The 26,424-nt window shown below is 35.7% G+C and overlaps 2 protein-coding genes across 8 annotated transcripts in view; one reads left to right on the top strand and one right to left on the bottom strand.

Annotated features, from left to right (window-relative positions):
- The window catches only part of ELP4 (elongator acetyltransferase complex subunit 4), a 255,060-nt gene extending 236,938 nt beyond the window's left edge, over positions 1-18,122 (bottom strand). Inside the window, exons 1-2 of one of the 3 annotated variants that reach the window (XM_037745229.1) lie at positions 17,839-18,122; positions 8,593-8,628 (exon numbers count right to left, since the gene is read on the bottom strand). In XM_037745229.1, coding sequence (XP_037601157.1) covers positions 8,593-8,628; positions 17,839-18,061 — 259 coding nt within the window. In that variant the 5' untranslated portion in view covers positions 18,062-18,122. The remainder of the gene's footprint in view (positions 1-8,592; positions 8,629-17,838) is intronic. The other 2 variants (XM_017547124.2, XM_017547126.2) reach the window with 2 other exon arrangements.
- A 63-nt stretch (positions 18,123-18,185) lies between these two features.
- IMMP1L (inner mitochondrial membrane peptidase subunit 1) overlaps positions 18,186-26,424 on the top strand; it is a 68,840-nt gene continuing 60,601 nt past the window's right edge. For 2 of the 5 annotated variants that reach the window (XM_017547109.2, XM_017547106.2), the window contains exon 1: positions 18,230-18,327. The gene's annotated coding sequence lies outside the window, so the exon portion shown is untranslated. Of the gene's footprint in view, positions 18,328-23,062; positions 23,097-26,424 lie in introns of those variants that run through there. The other 3 variants (XM_017547110.2, XM_017547107.2, XM_017547108.2) reach the window with 3 other exon arrangements.

Raw genomic sequence — 26,424 nt, 5'->3', positions numbered from 1 at the left:
CTGGGATTACAGGCACGCGCCACCATGCCCAGCTGATTTTTTTGTATTTTTAGTAGAGACGGGGTTTCACCATGTTGACGAGGATGGTCTCGATCTCTTGACCTTGTGATCCCCCCGCCTCGGCCTCCCACAGTACTGGGATTACAGGCGTGAGCCACCGTGCCTGGCCTTAAACTGAATTCTTTAACTCACCTCCGTGTTTGCTCATTCTTTTCCTTTTCTAATTTCACTTAATGGTACTAATTCTAAACTTTCCCAGGGTAAAAATCTGGGAATCATCCTACTTTCTGTCTCTCCTTCATCACCCATGCATTTATATAGCACAAAAGTAGAAACTGACTTTCCTGAGAGGTACCTATTAAATTAGGAAAAATGTAGAAAAATAGTGTTTCACATCAGTGTAGTCTAAGCACAACCAGTTAAACATTTAGAATCTGATATACATACTGAAATACAGAAATAGAAAAGTGAAATAGCCAATGTGTGACAAAAGTCTTAAACATATAGTAACAAACATTATCTCATGTTTAGATTAGGGCAATGAGTAGTTTCCACCACTTCATATTTTACTTTATTTTTGCAGTGTATCTGTCATATTTTTTAACTGATCAAAACACTCCATTACTATTTCTTACCGATATAACTTAATTGCCTTTACCCAGGTTTTCAAATCACTCACTTATTCATTCATTATGCTCTTACATGGCTCCCATGGTTACAGAGCTTACAGTCTATTAAATAAGTAATTACAATCAGGTAATTTCATGATTACCTGATAAAAAAGTGTAATAAGCGCCATGATAAGGTAAATAAAGATGATTACAGAAGTATACAGAAGGAATACTCAGTGTAGGTAAGGGGAAGGAAACCAGCAGTTAAGGAAATCTTTCTAGAAGAGATGTCAAAGTGAAGACCTCCAAAACAAGAGTTAGGAAAACAAAAGACAATAAGAAAGAATATAAGGAAAGATCTGGAGAGAGAGGAGAAAATCGAATTAAAAGTATAAGGAAGGACAGTGAGAGGATGAGAAGCGATATGGCTAAAGTGAATCAGCAGTGGCAGATTGTTAAAGGCCTTACAGTTGTTAAGTTAAGGAGCCTGGATCTTATGTTAAGATCAACAAGGAGCACAGAAAGGTCTTAAGACAAGATATATTATGATTAGTTTTTACATTAGAAAGTGCACTCTGGCAACATTATGACAATAATAGGCTGAAGCAAGGGAAATATCTGTTATATTAGTTTCCATGGGAGTTATTGATTATGGCCTGAATTAGGGAAGTGGCAGTAAGGATGAAGAACAGACAAAATTAACACAATATTTAAAAGATAAAAGTCATAAGGATTTTATGTTTTCTGGATATATGAGAGACAAGCATATTACTCAGGTCTTTGGCATGTGTCGCTTATTAGATTCAATACTCCAGAGTCCATAGGGAGAGAAACAGATATAGAAGAATGGAGCAGAATTTGGAGGCAAGGAAAGCTTCAAACACATTGATTTTGAGGTGTCTGTAAGATATTCAGGAGGAAATGTGGATTAGGGAATTAAATAGATTCTCTACATTTATGTATGTATCCTGTGTATGTAGCAATGCCTAGAGATTACTGATTATTTTTATTCCCTGGTCATTCTAGTTATGGCAGAAACTGAGAACTTTCAGGAGAATATGTAGAACTAGAAGAGGGAATAGGATACCACTGTTTAAAATAAAGCCAAAGGAATCTTTAAAAACATGAGCAGAATGACAGAAAGAAAATGACAACAGAATATTACAAAGGAAGAAAAGAAGAGAGGACTTCAAGAAAAGAGTGATTAACAACACCAAGTACAACAGAGATTAAAAAGGAAGAGGGCTGAGAAGTATTCTCTAGGTTTAGCAGTGAGAAAATCATTAAGGTGGTTTCAGTGAAATTGCAGAATCTGAGGTAGATTGAGGAATGACTAAAATATCACAAAATATGTAAGTACAGATTATACAAGAGGCTTGGCTTTGAAAGGTAAGAGAGAAGAAGCAATAGTGGAGAAAGGGGTGGGGTTAAGAGGGAAGATTTTCTTCCCCCTTGTTTTTAAATAAAGCTTAAAAGTAGATTTGAGTATAAAGTACAGAAAGAAAAGAACTAATATAGTGGAAGAGGTTAAAGGGAAATTGAGATGTAGGTCTTTGAAAGTAAGAATGAGATGAGATTTAAAGTACAGATGAAAGATGATTCTCAAATAGAATAAGGTACAGTATACCTTTACATTTGTGAACAGAGGTAAGTTTTGAGGATTGATTTTACTCTCAGTGAGCTCTCATCTGATGAAACTATATTTTTTCTGTGTGATATAACTGTAAGTTATTTTCTGGAGGATTAGGATAAAGTAGTATACTATGTTAGATGTTTGAAGACATGAAGGTTTAAAAGGCCACTGAGATAACTGAAAATAAAAAAGAGGTGACTATATTTATATAAAAATTTTCTGGTCAGTGTTGAAAGACTACTTGAGGTTAGAGATCATGATAGTTTCCAATAAATAATGAAAGTAAGAAGTCAGTATATGGCAGCAATGAGATGATATAGAAGTTGGAACAGCTCCAGAAGAGATTTTTAAGATAAGTTATCAGGTTTTAGAATGAGAAATTTTAGCCAGGCGTAGTGGCACATGCCTGTAATCTCAGCTACTCGGGAGGTTGAAACAGGAGAATCGCTCAAACCAGGAAGGCGGAAGTTGCAGTAAGCCAAAATTGTGCCGTTGCAGTAAGCCAAAATTGTGCTGTTGCACTCCAGCCTGGGCAACAAGAGTGAAAATCCAACTCAAAAAAAAAAAAAAAAGAGAAATTTGATTGTGAATCTCAGCTACTATATGTGTGATGATCTTGGGAAAGTTACTTAGCTTCTCTCAAAGCTTCTATTTCACTACCTCATTACTTATAAAATAACGATACTTCATCTCATTGCCATGAAATTATGTGACACAATACATGCCAAGGGCTTAGCATGATGCCCAGCACACAGTAAATCCTCAATAAATGTTAAATATTTCAATAAAATATTTAATAAGATTTTAGAATATCAGAATTTCACATGAAATAGATGTTACAAGAGGGTAAACAGAAAAGGTCTGGAACAGAATAAAATAGGAAATGAGTTTAAAGAGAAAAATACAGAGTATTATGGAGATAAAAGATAAGACCATTAGAAGAGCTTAATTAGATTTGGTCTTAATTTGGTTTTAGATAATGACCAAAGATAAGGAGGAGGTGAAGCATGATAGATTTGGCTGGCCATAAAGTTAAACAAACAAAAATCCTAGGAGTAGATAACAGGTATACAGCCTGGTCTTTGCACACTATTGTTCTACGGGATGGTGTAAGGGTCCTTGAGTCTTACAGTGTGAATTCTACAAGCAGGTAGTTGAAGCAAGAGATCCAGGGAAAGAAGGTCAAACTTTCCTTCTTACTAGTGCTAAATATGTACTTTCTCTACTTTAGAAGGATCTAGTTTTTACACAAGCATACTCTGTTGATATACTCTGTTGTGTACTAGTCAAAGTTTTACATGTGAGCAATTTTTCTCTTCATCACTGCTCTATTTCTACCCATATTTTGATTCAATTTGTCTTTTCCATATTTCTTATATCTACACATTATATATGTACTGTTCAATCAACATCCAGAGATTTTTCCTGGCTAAGAGTGCCAAACACATTTTAAGACCTTAAATGCTTCAGGACTAAAGGCCAGGTGATTCTATTAAAGGACTGCACTGATATCAGTTGTCTTATTTCAGTCCTTTACCACTCTAAAATAAATTTAGTAAAATATCAAATATAATAACACAGGGATTGGCAAAATTTTTCTTAAGGAATCAGTAAGTATTTTAGGCCTTGTGATTCATACAGTTTCTGTTAAAACTAATCAGCTCTGTCCTTGTAGCACAAAAGCACCTGCAGACAATGTGTACATGAATAAGCATGGCTGTATTCTAATAAAATTTTATTTACAAAAATAGGTGACCAGCTAGCAGGCTGTAATTTGCCAATTCCTGCATAAGAAAAAAGCTCAGAATTTTTAATTTTCTTTCGGAGATCATGCCACTGAACTCCAGCTCTATCACCCAGGCTGGAGATCCATGGCATCATCCCTGCAGCTTCAATCTTTCTTGCTCAATCAATCCTCCCACCTCAGCCTCCTGAGTAGCCGGGATTACAGGTACATACCACCACACCCAGCTAATTTTTGGGATTTTTTGGTAGAAACTAGGTTTTGCCATGTTGCCCAGGCTGGTTAGCTCAGAATTTATTTCATGAGGTAGAAGAAAAATATAACTCAGCAAATTCAGAAAGGTTGAAGATGACTGGCAAGAAAATACTATAATATCCTGTGAGAGGACTATTGAGAATGCTCAGTTTTTGCTATTATAGGAAATAATGAATTAAAATTATGAAAAGTGTGGTGAACACATTCTAAGGTGGTCCCTATGATTCCTGTCTCCTGGTATTCACGCCTTTGTATATCTCTTCCCCTTGAGTGCAGCAGAATCTACAACTTGCTTCTAACCAAAAAGTTATGGTAAAGGTGATGGGATGTCACTTCTGTTACAAAAGCCTATAACATTTTTGCTGAGGGACATTCTCCCTTCTTGGTTTGGAAGGAATATGATGCCATCTTCTGAGATGCCCTATGGAGAGGGCAGCCTCTGGCTGTCAACCAGCAAGGAGCTGAATGTTGCAAAAAATCACATGAGCTTAAAAGCAGATAGTTCCCCTGTCAAGCCTTCAGATGAGAACCCAGCCCTGCCTGACACCTATATTACAGGCTTGCTGAGGACTCAGTGGGAGTGTGCCTGGATTCCTGACCTAAAGAAATTATAAGATAAATAAATATGTGTTTATAAACTGTAAAATTTGTGTTGATATTGTTATACAGAAATACTTAATACAAAAGTACACTGATAACAGGTTTAATGAATTGTCCAAAAGTATATCATTTATCTCCCATGTGGCAAACTAAAATCATATAATTAATGTAAATGATTATTTAAAAAATATATATTGATAAATGTCACCTATTATTTTAATTACTGACAACTTCTATTAAACCTTTTTGAAGCTCAATATCTTTGCAAATAAAGATCCTTTATTTAAAGAGACTGTGTAAACTCTAAATATTTACGCTATCAACTTTTGAAATTTTAAGGTGTTCCAAATTTACCCAGGTAACAGACTGTCAAAAAACAATTTAGATAAAATGCCTCAAAGCCTATTCCAGTACTTAAGCATTAAACATTTTAAGAAAACTCTATCTTTGATTTTTTGTTTTATTAATTGACAACCATCTTAAATTTTTAAAGTACACAGTGGAGTCCCTTAGGTCTTCAAATTATTCCCCAGAGAATTTCCTTTCCTGTGTTCACATTTATTTTGCTGTATTCTGGAAGGTCTAGAGTAGACTTATTCCAGGTTTCTCTTGCAGCACTGTTAGCTCTAGTTTCCACAGTTAAAATGTTACCAAAGCTGTAAATGTAGTATTCTGAAAGCCTACGCTCATGCACAGGTACACACTTCCACATAAACTGCCTTGGTAAATGAATAAACTATTTCATGAGAAAATGGTTAAAAAGTTGGAGATCCATAGTAAAATGTTATTAATGCAAATAATCTTCATGTTTTAATTTTCTCTTCCTTCTGGAATTAAAAAAGTCTTTCAGTGATGAGCAATATAGTAATATACTAGGCTCCTAAACACCAAACTAAAATCCTCATATTTTTATATATTGAAATCCATCTTCAAGTGGATTTCGTTCATTGTACAAGTCACATAGACTTGGGAATGAAGAAAAGTAGAGAATGGGGGCCAGGTGTAGTGGCTCTCACCAATAATCCTAGCACTTTGCAGGGCAGAGGCAAGAGGAATGCTTGAGGCCTGAAGTTCAAGAATAGCCTAGGCAATATAGGGAGGCCCTATCCTGACAGAAAATAAAAATAAAAAATTAGCAGGGCATGGTGGTGTGTAGCTGTAGTCCCAGCTACTCAGGGGGCTGAGAAGAGAGGACTACTTAAGCTCAGGAGTTGGAGGTTTCAGTGAGCTATGATCATGGCATTGCAGTTCACCCTGGGCAACAGGGCTAGACTCATCACTTAAAAAATAAAAAGTGGAGAACATCATTTGCTAATCTAATCTAATTGGACTGGTAAATATTATAATGTGTGATAATATACAAGTGTTGTCAAGGGTGAGATTAGGGTTAGCTGACATAACTGTTGGCTGAAGCACATGACAGGACAACCTTTTGGGAGAGCAATCTAATAATAGCTAACAAAATTTAACATGCCTCAATTAAGCAAGTCTATATCTTAGAGTTTATTCTACAGATATTGACATATGTGTGCAAAGGTTATACACAAGATTATGCACAATAGCATTGCTAGTAATAGAAAACGATGGAATTAATTTAAATTTTTCAGTAGGCGATTATTACAATAAATTATGATACATCTATACAATAAAATCCTATGCAGTTGTTAACAAGAATGAAGTAGTACATCTTTACAAATGCACATGGATTGAGGTCTAAGATGTATTAAGTAGATAAAGCAAGGTGTGGAATGCTCCCATGTATATTACTTACATAGAAATATTTGGGTAGAATACCCAGGACACTATAATTTCTAGGGACAGAGACTGAGGATCTGAAAAAGCAACCTAATTTTCTTTACATATCCTTTTCTATTTTATGTATTTATTTACACCAAACATGTAAATTATTTTCTCAATAAACACCTTCAGACATTCTTTATTTACCATAAGATACATTCTTAAAAATGTAACTGAGATAATCATTTCCATAATTTCTTGATCACAGGTTATTTTTCTCTCTTACATGTACTGTTAAGAATAATTCTGTCTTCACAGCCCTTAAATAGTAATTTAATGTCTCATGGGTGACATAAGTATCTCATAAGTCATATTTTACTTAGCTTTTATTAAAAGCTGTCTAATATTTGGATACTCAGGCACTAAACTCTAGGTAAATTTCTAGAAGATTATACTGTATTGATCAAAGTAAACAACCAGTAAGAAGTCGGCAGATACTTAGCAGCCAAGAGCCACATGGAAATTAATGGCTGAGTTCAGAGAACACAGGCCCAAATTATTAAATGGCATAATTTAAGAAAATTAGTGTATTACATATTTAATAGCAATATACTACAATTATACAAACTGATCTAACAAATACTATACACCTGAAGATGTTTTTAGCACTCTGTATAAATCGTTTTCTATTTTAAAGATAAAACTTTTTGACTGGAATGGAGAAATGCTGATCATGTGAAATAAGCATTTTTATAGTGCTGCAACTTTGATCCCTATTGTGCATTAATCTGTAAAGGATTCTTAAATATCGAGAAATTTGAAAATTCATTAAAAGAAAAAATCTCCACAAATGTGAGTTTACTTTACTACTTTAAGTGTAATAATCTAAAAACGGATGTCATTCCTATTTTACTATTTGTGGATATTAAATAAAACATTTGAGAAAACTTTAGAGCACAATTATTAAAAAAATGGGTTTTGGGGTCACATAGAATTCAAGTCCTGGTTCTACGGAATAGTGAGAAAACTACTCCAGCCTTGTGAACCTCATTTCCTCATGTATAAAACGGAGATAACATGAAGTATATTTAGCATCTTATGAGGTTGTTGTATTAAGTAAAAAAAAAATATGATGCACTTTGCACAAAATATGATCAACAATAAAAGTTAAATAAAGGGCAGCTCTCACTACTAATATTACTCTTCAATTATTCTGTATAGATGAGGAATAAAATGTGCTATGTAACTTTTTCCTTTGCTGACAAATTCTTGTGTACATGCCAAATTTGAGGCATCACCACTTTGTATTTTACTCACTTTTGGGGCAAATTCATCCAAAATACTTACCACGTTTTTTTGTTATCTTAGGGGTCAATAAATATTTGGTACCTAGTACTAATAACTCTGTCTAGATTAACACATGTATTTTATAGTCCTAGTATGGTGATTTCAGGTCACAGTACATTTGGATTGTTGTATTTAAGTCTGGATATGGTTCAAGAGACAATGTATGCCAGACTGGAAGGTGCAATTATGGTTATGCACTTAAATAAGAACTCTTGTCACTTTAAAGATGAACAAAACTATGATTTACTACTTTGTTACTTTTGTTTCAATAAAAAGACAATGACAAAATTATGTGACATATACAATGGACTTAGTATTTCAATTTCTCAAATTGATCCCTGTAATAATCCTACGCTAAATACTGAAATTTTCCAAAAAATTCAATTCACACTAATTTTAGTCTCTTAAAAAAATGGAGCACAACGCACTGTGAACATTTTTAAGCTATAAGAGCTTTATGTACAGATATATTTGCTGAATTTATTTCAAGTTCAGATCAATATTAGAATTTAAAATAGAACTTAAGTCAATTCCTAACTAATTTATCTTAACTTCTGTAGTGTTAATGATTTAAATACTTAATTTTGGAATGGGAAATGCATACAACGATTATGCACAACAGAAAATAATAATAGAGGAGAGCAAAGCATGTATTTTGTACTAACCAATTAGAAGAACTGTTCCAACGGCTAAACCTCCACCTGGAAGTGAAACAAAATCAGACGAAAATTAATCTACATTTTCCATTATCTTCAGCATAAAAGTTAGGCTTTATGAAGGAAAGGCACTTCAGTAACTTTAAAACTACAGTTGCATACAACATTTTAATTACCTTTGCAATACTTTGCTTAAGGTGCTATTATGAAATAATTACATGTTATATGTAATTACACAGTACACATTACAATTACTTTCTTTTTTTTTGAGATGGAGTCTTGTTCCATTGCCCAGACTAGAGTGCAGTGGCAGGATCTCTGCTTGGCTCACTGCAGCCTCTCCCTCCTGGGTTCAAGTGATTCTCCTGCCTCAGCCTCTTGAGTAACTGGGATTACAGGCACCTGCCACCACATCCAGCTAATTTTTGTATTTTTAGTAGAGACAGGATTTCACCATGTTGGTCAGGTTGGTCTCAAACTCCTGACCTCAGGTGATCCACCCGCCTGGGACTCCCAAAGTGCTGGGATTACAGGCATAATCCTGTAATTTATGATTACAGTCATTTCTCCTATGACAGAACCATTCAGCATTCAACATAACTGTGCTTAAACACTCCAATGCTATATTTAACACTTGTTAATAAATTAACTCAATACCCAAGACTTAAATGTGCACAGTAACTACTACAGAAGTACAACATAGATAAGATTATAGAAATTCCACATTAATATTTATCTTCAAATTTAGTAAGCCTTTGAGTAAAGGACTGATGATTAAAGCTAATTCTTTTTTATTATGACTAATATACACAAAGTCTGGATATGCTCTAAATATATTTACAATTTAAAAGGAACACATTTGCCATTTCAAACAAAAAAAGATCATCATCACAAAAATACATTTTCAATATTACTGGACAGTGTTATTTTAAATATGTGAATCAGGCCAGGCAGTGGCTCAGGCCTGTAATCCCAGCACTTTGGGAGATTGAAGTGGGTGGATTGCTTGAGGCCTGGAGTTCAAAACCAGCCTGAACAACATGGTGAAATCCAGTCGCTACTAAAAATACCAAAAAAATTAGCTGCATGTGGTGGCACATGCCTGTTATCTCAGCTACTCAGGAGGCTGAGACACGAGATTTTTATTTTTATTTTTTTGAGATATAGTCTCACTCTATTGCCCGGGCTGGAGTGCAGTGGCCCAACCTCTGCCTCCCGGGTTCAAGAGATTCTCCTGCCTCAGCCTCTGGAGTAGCTGGGATTGTAGGCACCCGCAGAGACAGGGTTTCACCATGCTGGCCAGGGTGGTCTCGAACTCCTCATCTCATGATTCGTCTGCCTCGGCCTCCCTAAGTGTTGGGATTACCGGCGTGAGCCACTGTGCCCTGTCTGAGACGAGAATTTTTTGAACCTGGGAGGCAGAGGTTGCGGTGAATTGAGATCGCACCACTGCACTCCTGTCTGGGTGGCAGAGCGAGAATCTGCCTCAAAAAAATAAATAAATAAATAAATAAATAAATAATTAAGGCAATATAATCATGAAATATATAATTCAAATGGTGAATCATTAAAAGTCAATTTAATAATAATTTTAGGGCTGGGTGCAGTGGCTCACACTTGTAATCCCAGCACTTTGGGAGGCCGAAGCGGGTTGATCACCTGAGATAGGGAGTTTGAGACCAGCTTGACTAACATATGGAGAAACCCCTTCCCTACTAAAAATACAAAATTAGCTGGGTGTGGTGGCTTATGCCTGTAATCCTATACTCAGGAGGCTGAGGCAGGAGAATCACTTGAACTCAGAAGGTGGGGCTTGCGGTGAGCCCAGATGGAGCCAATGCACTCGAGAATGAGCAATAAGAGCAAAACTCCGTCTCAAAAAAAGAAAAAAAATGGTAATTAAAAAAAATTAGAACTACACTAAAACATTTGAGTATGATACTTTGCTCTTCCGTACTCAAACTATTGAGTTTATAAAACTATTACCAATTTGATTAATGTCTCAAACACAAATTCACTTTAAAAAAATGAGTATCAAAGAATGAATAGAAATGCACTTAAAGTATAATTAAAAAAATACTCAAAGTTGTTGGACAACTGGAGACAATATTAGTTTTTTTTTTTTTTTTCATATAAAACTATGAAAGAAACATTTAGAACACCAATAAAGAACTTTCCGCAAAAAGTTTTGTAGTCACAGTAACAAAAGTTCCTTTGATAGGCCAGGCACGGTGGCTGCCTGCCTGCAATCCCAGCACTTTGGGAGGCCAAAGTGGGCAGATCACATAAGCTCAGGGGCCCTTCGAGATCATCCTGGCCAACACGGTGAAACCCTGTTTGCCACGTGGGGTGGTCTGCTCCTGCAATCTCAGCTACTCGGGACTCAGGAGGCTGAGGCATGAGAATCGCTTGAACCGGAGGTTGCATTGAGCCAAGATCACACCACTGCACTACAGCCTGGGCCACAGAGCAAGAATCTGTCTCAAAAAAAAAAAAAAAAAAGTTCCTTTGACAGTGTTTATTTTTTGCCTTGCAAATAAGTATTTCAAACAGTTTGAAATCTGGTAACATAGATGTACCTAGAATAAAATGCAACATGTGACTTAACAGTGAGGCTAAAAATCAATTTTATGACAATATGTAGAACATTTCAGACTCTTAGGGAAGGAAATAATGAAAAAATCTATTGTTTTTAAATGTTTTAATGTTTAAGTTTATATATTTACAAGAACTTTATATTTCAGGTTCACATTTAGACAGGTTCCTTCATTATAGCACTTAAAGCCATACCAGAATACATAGAATAACTTTACTCTTTAGATGAAAAGATAAACATAAACTGAAATATGTATCATGAAAGCCATCAAAAAGGATCAGGTCCAGGGTCAGTGGCTCAAGGCTGTAATCCCAGCACTTTGGGAGGCCATGGTTGGCAGATCACTTGAGCTCAAGAGTTTGAGACAAGTCTGGACAATATGGCAAAACTCCATCTCTACAAAAAATACAAAAATTAGTGAGGCATGCTGGGGGGCTGTGGCGGGAGGATCATTTGAGCATGGGAAGTTGTGGCTGCAGTGAGCAGTGTTTGCGCCACTGCACTCCAGCCTCGGTAACAAGGTGAGACCCAGTCACAAACAAACAAAAGGATCAGAATAAAGGGTTTGCTTTGGGACAACAGTAGACTAATGTTTAATTTCATAGTGACCTACTAATGTTTTAATCCATTTGAACATCTTACATCACACTTCCTTACTTTCCCTTAAATGCAAAAATTAACATTTAATTACCTAACAGCCGTTTTGCGTACATATAAGGAGATGAAGTAATATAAGCAAACAAGAGACCTTATGGTATCTAAGCTAGAGCAGGCACTATTACAAAGTTTATTACTTTAACCTATTTCCTATAGGGAGTATTTAGTTTTCTTATCTAACCTCTTGAGTTACATTTATGTCTCCTCAAATAAGGAATTTATGTAAGGCCTCCACTGGGACAGACAGAGAAGTAAAGATTTTTTAACATGCACTATGGGACAATGAGAACAGATCATGAAACAGTTTTCCAATTAAAAGAAGTGATTAACAAGCACAAGTGCCTGGCCCAGGGAGGTACTCAGAAAGAGTGACCTTTGCCATTCTGGTAATTCTTTTTTTGGTGGGTAGGGAGGTGACTGGGTGTTATCGTGTTGCCCAGATTGGAGTGCAGTGGTACAATTATGGCTCACTGCAGCTTCAATCTCCCAGGCTCAAGGGATTCTCCTACCTCAGCCTCTGAAAGAGCTGGGATTATACGCACATGTAACCATGAGTGGCTAATTCTTTTTTTTCTCTTTTAATTCTTTCTTTCTTTGTAGAGATTGGGTCTCACTATATTGCCCAGGCTGATTTTGAACTTCTGGGCTCAAACTAGCCTCCCACCTTGGCCTCCCCAAGTGTTGAGTTTACAGGCAGGAGTGACCATGCTGGCCTAAAAATCTCATGTGTAGTAAAATTCTAATGTTTAGAAAATTTGGACATTAAGACATAATGGGGACATATTAAAATCATTTTTATCAACCAAATATCTTCTCAAGCTTCTTTTACAAAAACGTAAGAAGGCTCTATTATGTAAATTCACTAGATTCACATTTAGGTTGGTTCTAGTAAAGTTTGGTCATTGTGAATGTTAGTTATGGGGAATAAGACATAACTCATTAACTAATTTAATGTGTTAATTTACAAGATCTTGTAAATGCTAGGATCTTCCTATCTTATGATTTTTAAAATCGTAAGACAACCAAAGGGCTTTTGTTGCTTAAATTAACTAAAGGTTTTAAAAAATCAAGTTTTTCTATGTGTACTAAGATAATTTTGACCTATACATATATATACATGTATACAGCAGCAATATTTCTCCATTCTTCTAAACTTGAGTTACTGAGACACGATCTCAAAGCATGTCTACAAGATACCTCTGTATAAGGTATTTTGATGTCTTTTACTTAATAAATGGAAGGTCTAGCTGCATTTTAACTTAAAAGTTGGAATGTCTGTAGCCATGCTCCCATCAAAAAATAAATGAAAAGCCAAAACAACCAACCACAATAGCATACCCTGATGTATTCTTTGAAAGCTAGCTTTTAATTTACTTTTAAATTTAGTAATCCATTAGTAATTTTATCTAATTCCAAAAGCAACATAGACTTCACATTAATAGTTCCCAATTAAAATTGAAATACCTTTTCCCAACAGTCCACTAAAATGTATTACAGATAATAGGGCAACGAAGCAATCATCTTATTTCTGTAATGAAAACAAACAAACAAAAAGGAGTAAAATGGCCTTATTTACCACTTCCTCTCCCCTTTCATCCTAACTTAAGAAAATTACCAACACACTTTCTAAGTCACTAAGCAAAATAAACTCTTCTTTTTTTGAGACAGGGTCTCACTGTCATCTAGGCTAGGGGGAGTGGTGTGATCACTGCTCACTACAGCCTTGACCTCCCAGGATCAGGGATCCTCCCCCTGTCAGCCTCCCGAGTAGCTGGGACTACAGGTGTGCACCACCAAGCTTGGGTAATTTTTGTATTTTCTGAAGAGCCAGGATTTATCTATGTTGCCCAGGCTTGTCTCAAACTCCTGGGCTTAAGTAATCCACCCATCTTGGCTTCCCAAAGTGCTGGGATTACAGGTGTGAGCAACCACACTTGGCCAGCAAATAAACTCTTGGTGTTACTTCTAGGCCTCTTTAAGATGCATATTTATTTCCAGCTTACTAAAAATACAAATAGAGGACTTCACATACACAAAAGAATACAGGAGTTTAAATGTTAAAGATAATTAGCAAGCTTGACATTTTAAAGAATTAATTTCATTAAGATTTTAAATCTTTTAAAAATAGGCTTTTTTCTTAAAACCAGAAACAATATTTAATACCTAGGAAATAATATCAGAAAATTTAAGATCTTGTAAACGCCAGGATCTTTCTACCTTATGATTTTTAAAATCATAAGACAACTAAAGGGCTTTTGTTGTTTCAATTCACACAGTAGTAAGACAACTGTATTAGTACTATGAATATTTTAAAGGGAGCGTTCAATCCCCACTCTGTCCCCAATACAAACCTCTGATTAAGCTATAATTTTGAGTAAATGAAGTCAAATTAATACACTAGAATATGAATGCCTTTCTTCAATGTTAGGGAAAGTAAAAGGGAAAAGAAATGAAAGTCAGAAAAGGTAACTGATTTATGCCAGTCCTTTCAGAGCTCTATACAAAGGAATAATTTTGCTTAAAATTATAAAAAAGTATTTTTGGGAAAATGCAATTTAAAAAACAAGTTCATATTGTTTCTTTGGTTCGCAGTAATAGCCTTAACTACTGAATTAATGCTGGACCTCAAATTAAATTGCAGTTATTTTGATAACAAGTCTACTTTTTCTTCCCTGAGCATGATAAAATATCGTGACTACTCTTCATTATGATACCATTATTGGCTGGGTAAACATGAGAATCAAAATAAAGCCAGGAATCATAAAAATAGTTTCGTAGATTAAGTCACACGAAACAATTTTACATAGCAATAAAAGTGTATATTTTTCTTAAATGTACAGCTCATTCGTTGCTAAAATATCCTAACCAAGATTGTGTTAAATATATAGTCCAAGCTCAACGTATATTAACCCATGCTACACATTAACATATAGTAAAGGAAATAAGCCCACTAGTGTTTACTTTTTGACATCGGTGTTAAAAAATGGTTGCTACCATCACGCTCCTTTCAGAGTACTCTTCCTAGACTATTATTTACCACAAATCCCTATTTGACAATCAAAATTTAACAGCACAGAGGTCAAATCTGCAGTTACCCTTCCTTTAAGCATCTTTCCGGAGAATGAAATTACGGATAATTCTCCTAGGTTAGACATATGGTCCTAACATGGAGTATACTTTTATGGGGAATGGGGGTGGCAGGGGGGAATTCTGCCAGAATTCTTTTCCTGCTATAATCTTTCTTTGGAAACCTTTGGAAGAGAAATGAAGTATTTATTCAATCGATGGAATATCTATCTTTCCTTTTCCAAAATATAAGTGTTATTTACATATAGTGTCCTCAAATAACAATACAAATATCCCAGAAGGGCAAGGCTGAGAACATGGGTTAGATAAGCTGAGAATTCTAAAAATTTAAATGTAGCTAACTTGTGAAATGTATTTCAATATCTCATAATAAAATTAGGTTGTCAGAACAAAAACATTTAATATAATTAGGTCACATTTGAAAGATGCAGATAGGAATTTTCAAATTTCTGAAACATTTTGGAATAAGTAATGGAAATAGTGAATCATCAAATGACTAACAATTAGCATGTATGATGCCTTTCAAATATATTTTGCATCTATGTTTAAAATCACAATGATGTCATGGTGGCAGTAGTAAAATGTCACTGTACTACGTGGAAGCCATAATATTTACTTGTTACACAGTAACCACATAATATATTTTAGCCATTAATCATAATATCACAGAATAGTCTTACCATTCTAATACCGTAACATCCTATTATCGTTATATTTTGTCACAATATGGTCATATTGCGCTTGTCACAACTTGAGTTAAATAACAACATAATCTAAATTTGCTTATACAGAAAATCGGAATACAAAAATGTCATTAAGAGGATAAAGCTAAAATACTTCTGGACATATTTATTTTTCAAGATGTAGTCAATTCTATTAAGACTTCTTCTACTTTGCATTTTGAGAATTAACTGCATGCATGAAAAATATATTTCAAAGTATTCAACAACCAATACTGTTTCAATCACCTTAATGAACAGCAATTTTTAGCATAAGCTTGTTACAGTTAAATACACTACTACAGTCCCCCATTCCAAGCTAATATGGAAAATTTAAAAATTACTGTTCAAGTTTGTATCTCCGAAGAAATATATATAGAAGGTGCTTTGGGTTCTCTTTTTGATAGGTACTTTAAGAGACGATAGTTAAATCATTAATCTGAGGTTCAATAAATGGCCAAAGCCCCCTGGAAAAAATTCTTAAAAATTTCAGACAGCTGTAGCCTAGTGGAGAGAGCACTAAATGTGAAGCCAAGATCAGCACACATGGTCAATGGTTTTTTGAGACTGTTCATATCACTTAATTTGTTTTTAGAGCTCAAACATGAAACTCCATCCTACATATTTCATAATTTCTTGTCTCAGTTTTTTTCTACACATTATTTTTCTTGTAATCAACAACTTATTGAGAACCTACTAAGTGCCAGGAACTATGCTAGGTAGGTTTTGTTATTCTAATGAGGAACTGAAGACATTATAAATAGAAACATAACCTTTTTGTTTGGAAGGTTTTAGTATCAAGTGAATGAAGTTACATATCCTATGGAATTAAAAAATACATAAGGCCTAGAAATAGCTTCCAAACTTAAAGTTCAAACATAAGGGGATATCTATTGAGGCTTACAAGGCAAAAACGGTGAATTTAAAATTTGCTAACTAGATATTTTGAATCACTTCTGTTTACAGTACCATGCAACTCAAAGAAAATATAATTGAAACAACAGTACCATGCAATTCAAAGAAAATATACTTGAAACAATTAAGTGAAAAATACTTAAACTTATGTAGAAATAACCAGGAAATGAAATGACAGAATCAAGAAGCCATACTCTTTCTCACTGGTTGCTTATTACTTTCTCTGCACTAAACCTATGAAAAACCTACTTTGAGGAGATAACCGAGAGAAATGTCAAGCGAAGTACAAGAACAAGCAATGACAGTGATATTTTATGAAAGTGTACAAGAAATAACAGATACATACCACACACTGAAAAAAGTTACGAAATGTAAACACAGACAGGGTACATTTTATGAATGTATGCTGCTTTAATGGAGCAGCATTCAGATAGAAATATAGAAGCTTTATTAACACAGTAAATCTGTCCTACCAACCTAATCTGGTCAATCCTTTCCATATAACAGTTATGAAACAAGCATATTCTTCAGCAGGCTTCTCATAAAATTCCAGAGATTTTAAAGGAAAGCGTAAGAACTAGACATCCTTTTCTCGTTAAAATGTGAATTGAATTTAAAGATGTCGTTAAGCAATCAATTCTGGGAAGCAAAATGTGTATAAAAAAACCGAAAAAATATATACACATATTTAACGCAGACATGAGTGTGACGAAATATCAACGACAGGCTCTAATTAGTTTATAAGGATTACGAGTCAACATAAACCTCTCTCTTAAAGTCAAAATGTTTTAAGATTTAGACCCAGAGAATAGGCAGTCGGACGGTCAAAAAGGGGAAATCCTTTTTTTTCCAGCATTTTCTAACGAAGGCTGTCTCCCCCAATTATAAAAACTTTTGTAGGTTGGTCTCCACCGTGAGCTGCCTGGAGACAGCAGAAGCGAGGTATCCTCAATGAATAGCTAAACCATCTCCTAAATTAATGTCTTCCCTTGACTAGAAAGCATTTCAGAGTAAAAGCATGTACGAATTCCGCCGTAATATGAAAAGGGGTTAGTGGGCAGGGAACGAGAATAGAGAGCGGGGGCACTAAAACATGTTTAGTTAACAGCGCTCAAAGTCTCCCCACAACCCGTATTCCCCTCCATCTCAGTCAGACCAGGCTATTCTCTCCTCGTCCGAAGGTTTAGGGGTCAGAGAGAGATGTGGGGTCAAAGTGGCTTCCGCGACAGGTCCCCTCCCTGTTTCCCCTCGGTTGAGCCCAGATCTCCACTCTGAACCGACCTAAGAGCTGGTCCAGGGCTGGGAGCCCGGTTGATACCAGCAGCTGTCCATTCCGCACCGACGGTCGCGTGCCCGTAATGGACACCAGTCGAGGGCCGCTGTCGTTGGTCCCGCTGGCTCTAGGACCCCTCCTCTGGAAACTCGTGACGTTGCTTTTGCTGGCTGTCGCCACCGCAGACCCAGCACTCCCGGCGTCACCGCCGCAGGTTGCCACTGCCGCCATTTTGAAACCTCCCAAGTTAACCCAATAGGAACTCTGGGAACGCAAATCTCCGGCCTGTCAGAGCCGTTCCCAAACTCCCGCCTCCTGGCCCCTACCGCGGCTCTCGTAACCAATAGGACTGAGACGTCCCTCCCAAGCCAACCAATCGGAAGGCGCATTGCTGAAAAGTGCTTTCTACGTAAGGACGTTCGACTTCGGTGGAGCCCAGGTGAGAAAGGCCCACCTGTGTCGTGGTTGCGGGTCTTCAGGGTTCTTTGGTGCCAGAGGTAGGTAATACCACGTAACGTTCTTCTCCTTTTGAGTGCCTTCATTCACACTGAGTTAAAGAAAATGTTGGTGAACCGATAAACCTTAGGGCTTAGGGCTTATCAAGCAATTGCTAGTAGCTTGCACCTTTCTGCGCTGTTTGAGGAGAGACTTTTTTCCTGCTCATTTCTCTTTTGATTTCTCAGAGAAAATTCACTCCGCCTTCCCCACGATGTCTTTTCCTTAATTTTGTGTTATATGGAAAGGATGGGGCCTCTTAACCTTAATGAGTTGCTTGCTGAACGCCCGGGCTTAGTTCGCTTGTGCCTAGAGGTTTGGATTTAGACCTTAGAGCGAAAACTCTTGAACTTTGAGGTCCATCTGGTTTTCCTGCGTCTGACAAAATATACCTCTCTGATAAGTTCCGATATGGAGCTTTCGTTAATTTTAATTAGTGCTTCTGGAAGTCGTGGATGTCTTTCCTCAGCGGTGTAAATGACAAGTGTTACTCTGACAACCTTGTTCACACATTTAATTGTCGTTTGCTGTTAAAGCCGCTGCAAATAACAGAAAATTCTTTGGGTATCTTTCCCCAAAAAAACTGCTGGGAAGAATTAGGAATGTACTTACTTTATTTTGTGAACCTTGAATCGAGAGTTTATTACTAAAATAGGGATTTTATATGTGGGGAAAAAAACATGTGTTTTGAGTTGTATTTTCGTGTTTAATTTTTTTCTGAAAATTGAGCAAGGATCCCCCTGCTCAGTGGGTAACTGATGTTTAAAGGCAATCATGACTGACAAATGTCTACATTAAAAAGATTCCCAAATCATTCCTGCACTGCTGAGTTACTGACTTTGACAGCCATCTGTGATACCTTTTAATTAGACCCAAACTTCATTGAAATTCTTGCAATTGAATTGTTTTGAATCTCATTGACCTGTTGAAATTTTTGGACTGATTCTATTTGATAAATTGAAGTTAGTATTGCTAAATAGTGACTGGAGTTTTTCATTTGGGGAGGATTTTTGTTTGTTTGCTTGTTTTTTAGAACCATGTTTAGGAAAAAACTATTTCACACTATATCAACTGGAAAGCTTTGATCAAGGTTGCTTTCATATTGAATCTTAAATCTAAGTTATTCAATAAATAACTGTTGAGTGATTACTGTCTGCTTGGACTTAATCTTGTCATTTTAGACCTATGGTAATAAAAATCTGGAGAAGATAAAATTAACACATGGAAAGCAACATATTACTTAAAACGAACACATTAAATAGTATGTGCTAATTTTATCCTGTAGTAAATAAGCACTAAGACCAAAACAAAAAGTGACAAAGCAGTCCAATATCAGAGAGAAACTTCTTGAATATTTTTTTTCTTTAACTTTATTTTAGGTTCTGGGCTTCATGTGCAGGATGTGCAGCTTTGTTACATAGGTTAAAGGTGTGCTGTGGTGGTTTGCTGCACAGATCAACCCATCATCTAGGTATTAAGCCCAGTATCCATTAGCTATTCTTCCTGAGGCTCTCTGTTCCTCTACCTCCACAAGTATTTTTGATGCTCTGAAATTTTTGAAATACTACATATAATTATTATTTTTTGACAGATAGCATTGTTTGTATTGTGTACCACATGATGCTATGAAATATATGTACATTCTGGAATGGTTAAATCTAACTCATTAGCAATGCATTACCTCAGATAGTTATCATTTTTGTGGTAAGAGTACATAATATCTACACTCTTTGCATTTTTTAAAGAATACAATGTATCATCATTATAGTCAACTTGCTATAATTTTATGCTATATAATAGATTTTTTGAAATTTATTCCTCCTATCTAATTGTAATTATGTATCCCTCACCAAGGTCTCTCCATCCTCACTCCAACCATCCTGGCCTCTGGTAAACACCTTTATACTTTCTACTTCTATGAGATTAACTATTAGATTCCACCTATAAGTGAGATCATGTTCTATTTGTCTTTCTGTGCCTGTCTTATTTCACTTAACATAATGGTATAATTAGTTTTTATAGGCTTCTGTACTACATATTCCTTTGTTTCCTACTGTATTTACTTAACGCTTTAGTTTTCCAAAGATGATGATAGTGGTGCTTTGTTTGCCTCATTACTAGAACTGAAGAATTCTTTTCCAACTTCAACTATAATTCTGGAAAGATGATCTACGTACACACCAAAGTATTCGTGAATTTAGGATATATCTCTGGTATAACACTATCATAGAATAAATCGGCTTTTTTGTTTTTTTTACAAAGATAAAACCTTTGCTCCCAAATAAGCCCAGATTCTTGAACTTACCAGCAAACAGTAGAGTTAACTATAAAACATGGGAATAAATGAAGTATTCATGGAAAGGAAGAGTTAAAAGTTATATGTTTAGGGTATTATTAATTAATTAATTCTTTATGAAGGACATACTGAGTTCCAGGAACTCCATCAGAGCTCAGGTTACAGGAGAAAAATATACTGTCTCCTTACTTCTTGAGTTCACAGCTAGGGAAGATAGATGGGTAAATAGGCTTATAAAGTATAGGTAACCCATGAACAATGTGGGGATCAGGGTGTCGACCCCCACACCCATGTAGTTGAAAATGCACATATAACTTTTGACTCCTCCCAAACTTAACTGCTAATAGTCTACTTTTGATTACTGGAAGCTGTACCAATAACATCCATGGATTAACATATAATTTGTATGTTATATGTGTTAAGTACTGCATTCTTACCATGAAGTAAGCTAGAGAAAAGAAAATGTTAAGCAAATCATAGGAAGAAAATATATTTGCCATGCATTAAGTGGAGGTGGATCATGATACGGGTCTTCATTCTTATCTTCTTCATGTTGAGTAGGCTGAGGAGAAGGAGGAAGAGAAGGGGTTGGTCTTGCAATCTCAAGGGTGGAAGAGAACCAGAAGGTAGAAGGGGAGGCCGAAAAGGTAGGCGCACTCAATATAGCTTTATGAAAGTTCATCCTAATTTGTCGGTTTTGCTTTTTCAGCTCTCTAAAAATGTTTCTGTACAGTACCAATTCATCTTCTGTTGTTTGCTTTTTTTTCAGTGTCTGTGTTATAGTAGGCATCCATGTCAGGAGAAGTCAAAGCAGTCTTGAATAACTGGAACAACACTTCTGCCCGATTGCCTAATATCAGCTTGTTTTCTGGCACTACTTCTTATCATCTGGCACTGTTTGGAAGCATTCATCTCCATCAAGTCATCTTCTGTTAATTCCTCTGATGTGGTTTCTGTTGGCTCTTGAATTTCTCCAATATCTGTATCTTAAACTCTTCCCTCCCAACTTTTTTTTTTTTGGCAATATTCACAATCTTCCCCATGACTTCCTTGATTGACTGTTGTAAATCCTGCAGGAAACCAATTTGAGATAAATAGAAAACATATAATGAACATGATAAGCAATTAGCACCCTCTGATACAAGTGGACACCTCTTCAGTTGGTTTTTCAGTGACTTCTCTGGCCCTGCAGTCCATATCACTTTTATGTCTGTGCAGGTAAAGTGTATAGCAGATATACTGTGAAGGCTCTACTGGGCCTGCTGGTATTCCAGCAGCGTGATTGAAGGAATGAATACTAAAGTTATGCCTAAACAGAGGGAATTCCTCAACTTGTGGTAATTTTTTTTTTTTTTTGCTCCCTTTGTGTCATTATATTCGCAAAGAGAAACTATAGTCCTGAGTTACAGCACCACAGATTTCTTTCACTGTTTTTCTACTTTTCTACCTTTATTATACTCTCTGCTTCTATGAGATCAACTATTAGATTCCATTAGATCCACTATTAGAGTCCGTGTTTGACTTCTCTTGCTTAACATTTTTGTGAAATGATTCTTGTTAGTGTGTATTGTGGCTGATCTATTCTTATTGCTGTATAGTATTGTAAAAATGTATTACAATTCATTATCTGTTCTGCTATTAAAAGGGATTTGGATAGTTTCCCATTTGTGGCCATTTTTTCAATGCAATTGTACCAGTTTATACTCTTACCAGGAGCAATTGAGAATTTTTGTTACTTCTCATCCTTATCAACACAATATTTTTCTTTCTTTTCATTTCAGCTATTTTAAGAGGGTTGTGGTATGGCTTTGTCATTTGAATTAGTACTGATGAAGTTGAGCACCTGTTTTTATGTTTATTGGCCATTTGGGTAAACGCTTTTGTGAAAGGGTCTATTCATGTTTTTTAATTTTACAAATTTGGATTGTCTGCCTCTCTCCCATGGATTTGTAGGAGTTCTTTTACATTTTGGATGAGTTCATTTTCAAATAAATTCATTACAAGTATCTTCTGTTAGTCTGTGGCTTGTCTTTTCATTTTCCTGTCTTTTGATTTTAGTCAAAATATATTTTGACTTATCAATTTTGCCTTTTTGGCTAGTGCTTTATGGCTGTGTTTGCTACTCCAAAATTTTGAAGATGATCTCCATGTTTTGTTTTTCTAAAAGCCCTGATGTTTTACTTTTAATATTTGTGTTTGCACTTTGTTGGAATTGACTTGTGTGTGTTTGGTGTGAGGCAGTGGTAAAGATGCATTTGTGTTTCCTATATTGGTGTCCTATTGACCTAGCACCATTTACTGAAAAAAAGATCTTTCCTTGCTATGTTTACTCATCTTTTTTTTTTTTTTTTAGGCAGAGTCTTCCTCTGTCGCCCAGGCTGGAGTGCACTGGCACGATCTCAGCTCACTACAACCTCCGCCTCTTGGGTTCAAGCGATTTTCCTGCCTCAGCCTCCTGAGTAGCTGGGACTACAGGTGCATGCCACCACACTCAGCTAATTTTTGTATTTTTAGTAGAAACAGGGTTTCACTAAACTCCTGACCTTGTGGTCCGCCCGCCTTAGACTCCCAAAGTGTTGGGATTACAGGCATGAGCCACTGCACCCGGCTGCATCATCACTTTATTAATAAAGTCAGACATAAATTAGGCAGATTTCATTTTGAACTTTCCATTGGTTAGTGTGTGTCTTCAGGTTCTTCAGGAAGCTGGCTTCGTTTCAGAATTTTAGCCACACTGTACTGTGCTGACCTCAGGTTAAATCAGTAAGAACAGGAAACTCACCCTGTGGCAATTCTTTCTTACCTAAGTCTGACTATCCAACATGTTTGCTTCTGTAGAGCTGAGACTCCATCTCAAAAAAAAAAAAAAACTGTAGAGACTTCATGTAATTGATCTTTGTCTTTTGTTCAGAGTTTATAGTTGTTATCTATGGTAGGATTGGTCTGTTATAAGCTTACTTTGCTATACTGGAATGAGCTCTTACTATCCTTTTGTGACTCTAGTAATTTCTTCATTTATTTATTGCTGATAAATAAATATCAGCAATTGATAATGAGTTTCTTTTCTTTTTTTCTTCATTGTTAAATGTTGCTGGGAATTTTTCACTTAATCTTTTTTTAAAAAAACCCAAATTTGGCTTTATTGGTTTTTCTCAGTGTTTACTTTCTACTATTGAATCGATTACCACTCTTTATTATTTGTTTCCTTCTACATTTCGTAGTTTTGATTTGCCGAGGTTTTGTTTGTTCTCCCTTCTTATACTAAAAGCTTAATTTATTGATTTTCTGCCTTTTCTAATAGATCATATATAGTTAGGGTGTGCTCTAGCTGTTCCTACAAATATGGCATTTTATGTTTTAATGATTTATTTCAAAATATTTACTAATTTTTGTTTTGATTTTCTCTTTGGTCCATGGATTATTTAGGACATTTTTGAAAGTGATGAAATACTGAATTATATTGGATGCTAGGAAATCAGAAGTAAGCTGGAACTGACCAGGGCAAAAGAGTACTTATGGTCATCATAATTTTAGTGGATTTTAAGGTATAAACAGAAAACTGGGGAATTTAAATTAAAATTTAAAAAGCCATTGTATAGTCATGTCTAGGAATGTGCAGTGTAATGGGGTAAATGCGTCCAAGGGTGAATATGTTTTAGTTCAAGATTTGTCAAATAAATCTATCTACAAGAAAAAATAAAGGCAAACAAGATGTTTTTAATGGTCAACACAAAAGCATTAAAATTTTTAGCAAAAAAAGAAAAAGAAATTTCAGAGAATGGTCCAACATTTGTATTTTATTCAGTCTGGGACTTTTCTTCATATTTGCATGTAGCCAACATGAGGCATTAAATAACGGCTGACTGTTGTTCCTCTTACATGTCAACTAGAGTCTCATAGGATAAAGCTGCCATGTTAAAGCATGTGTGATGTTCTAATTATCATGGACATTTTGGCTGAGATTTGATCAATTTCCCTTCAGTTTGAATAATTATGGAAGCCCAGGAGTAGGCCAAATATTTAAACTATTCCATATGAAGCTTCTTAAATCACATATACTGATTTTGCATGAAGGGACCCCCAGGCTCCTAAAGCTCCTCTCTAAAGAAATATATAATTCCTGGACCAATGGGTAGTATTAGAGTGAAATTTATTATTTTGACTACTGTTTCTCAGTTTAAGAGTCTGGATATGAAGTACATTTTGATGAGTTTCTTGCAGGATAAAATCAAAGTTAGATATCCTAGCAAACATTGTTTTCAGTAACTCAGAACCATATTGGATCCATTTATTACCACAGTTTAAAAAATTGCTAATGGCCCTTGTTCTATGTAAGTATTCTACCTCATTTTGAATTCTGTTTTCTTAGGAAACTTTTTTTATTATTGCTTTCAAATTTGATATCATTCATTACATTCTCAATCTTGAACTATTTTATAATCTTTTCCACATCTATGGTCATATTTAGTTTCTCATTTGTAGTACTATATCTTTGAATTTTCTCTCAATTTACATTTTTTCTCCCTGACTTTGAAGGATTTTAGAAATATCTATTTCAGTGATATTTTCATACAACGATGTCTTAGATTTATGCATTATTTTCTTTTTCTTTCTTTCTTTTTTTTTTTTTTTTGAGGCAGAGTTTCACTCTGTTGCCCAGGGTAAATTGCAATGGCATGATCTTGGCTCACTGTAACCTGTGCATCCCAGGTTTAAGTAATTCTCATGCCTCAGCCTCCCAAGTAGTAAGGATTACAAGCATATGTTACTATGCCAAGCTAATTTTTGTATTATTATTATTATTTTTTTTATTAGAGGTGGGATTTTACCGTGTTGGCCAGGCTGTACTCAAACTCCTGGGCTCAAGTGATCCACCTGCCTCAGCCTCCCAAAATGCTGGGACTACAGGCGTGAGCCACCATGCCCAGCCATTATTTTTGTTTCTAAAACTCCTAATTTCTGTGTTTTTCTAAATGTATTTCTTCTTCCTGCTTCTCTGAGTGTCTTTTGCCATTCTGTGCTGCTGTAACAAAATACCTGAGATTGGGTAATTTATAATGAACAGAAATTTATTGGCTCACAATTCAGGAAACTGCGAAGTCCAAGATTGAGGGGCTGGTGTCTGGCGAGGGTGTCCTTGCTGTGTGATTACATGGTGGAAGGGCCCAAGAGAGGGCAAAAGAAAAAAAGAGAGTGAACTCTCAACTTCAATCCCATTTATAGTTTGCATTAATCCATTCATGATTGTGGAGCCCTGAGATCTAAACACCACTCAATTGACCTCACCTCTCAAATTGCACTGGGAATTAAATTTCCAACAGGTGCTGTTTGGGGGACACATTCAGACTGTAGCACTTACGTATGTTTTTTCAGTGTAGCAATTGTTAAAGCAATAATTAAAATGCAGTTACCTATCATGGTAATATCCAGATGAGCTCTGTCCAGTAGAACCTCCTGTGCTGATGGAAATGTTCTGTATCTACCCTGTCCAGTATAATAGTCATTAAACATATATGATTTTAGAGTACTTAAAATTTGACTGATATGACAGAGGAACTGAATTTTAATCTTATTAATTTTAATTATTTTAGGTTATTTATTTAAACAGCTATATGTGGCTAGTTTGTACTATATTAAATCACACAGCTCTAGATCAAGATTTGGCAAGCTTTTCCTATAAAAGACCAAATAGTAAATAATTTTAGGCTTTGTGGTCCATATGGTCCCTATTGCAACTATTCAACTGCTATGGGAGCACAAAAGCAGTCACAGATAACATGTAACTAAATGAGCGAGAATTTGT

Source organism: Cebus imitator, unplaced genomic scaffold (assembly GCF_001604975.1).
Source record: "Cebus imitator isolate Cc_AM_T3 unplaced genomic scaffold, Cebus_imitator-1.0 Scaffold195, whole genome shotgun sequence".
Taxonomy (NCBI): Eukaryota; Metazoa; Chordata; class Mammalia; order Primates; family Cebidae; genus Cebus; species Cebus imitator.
This window is presented reverse-complemented; position numbering and strand designations above follow the sequence as displayed.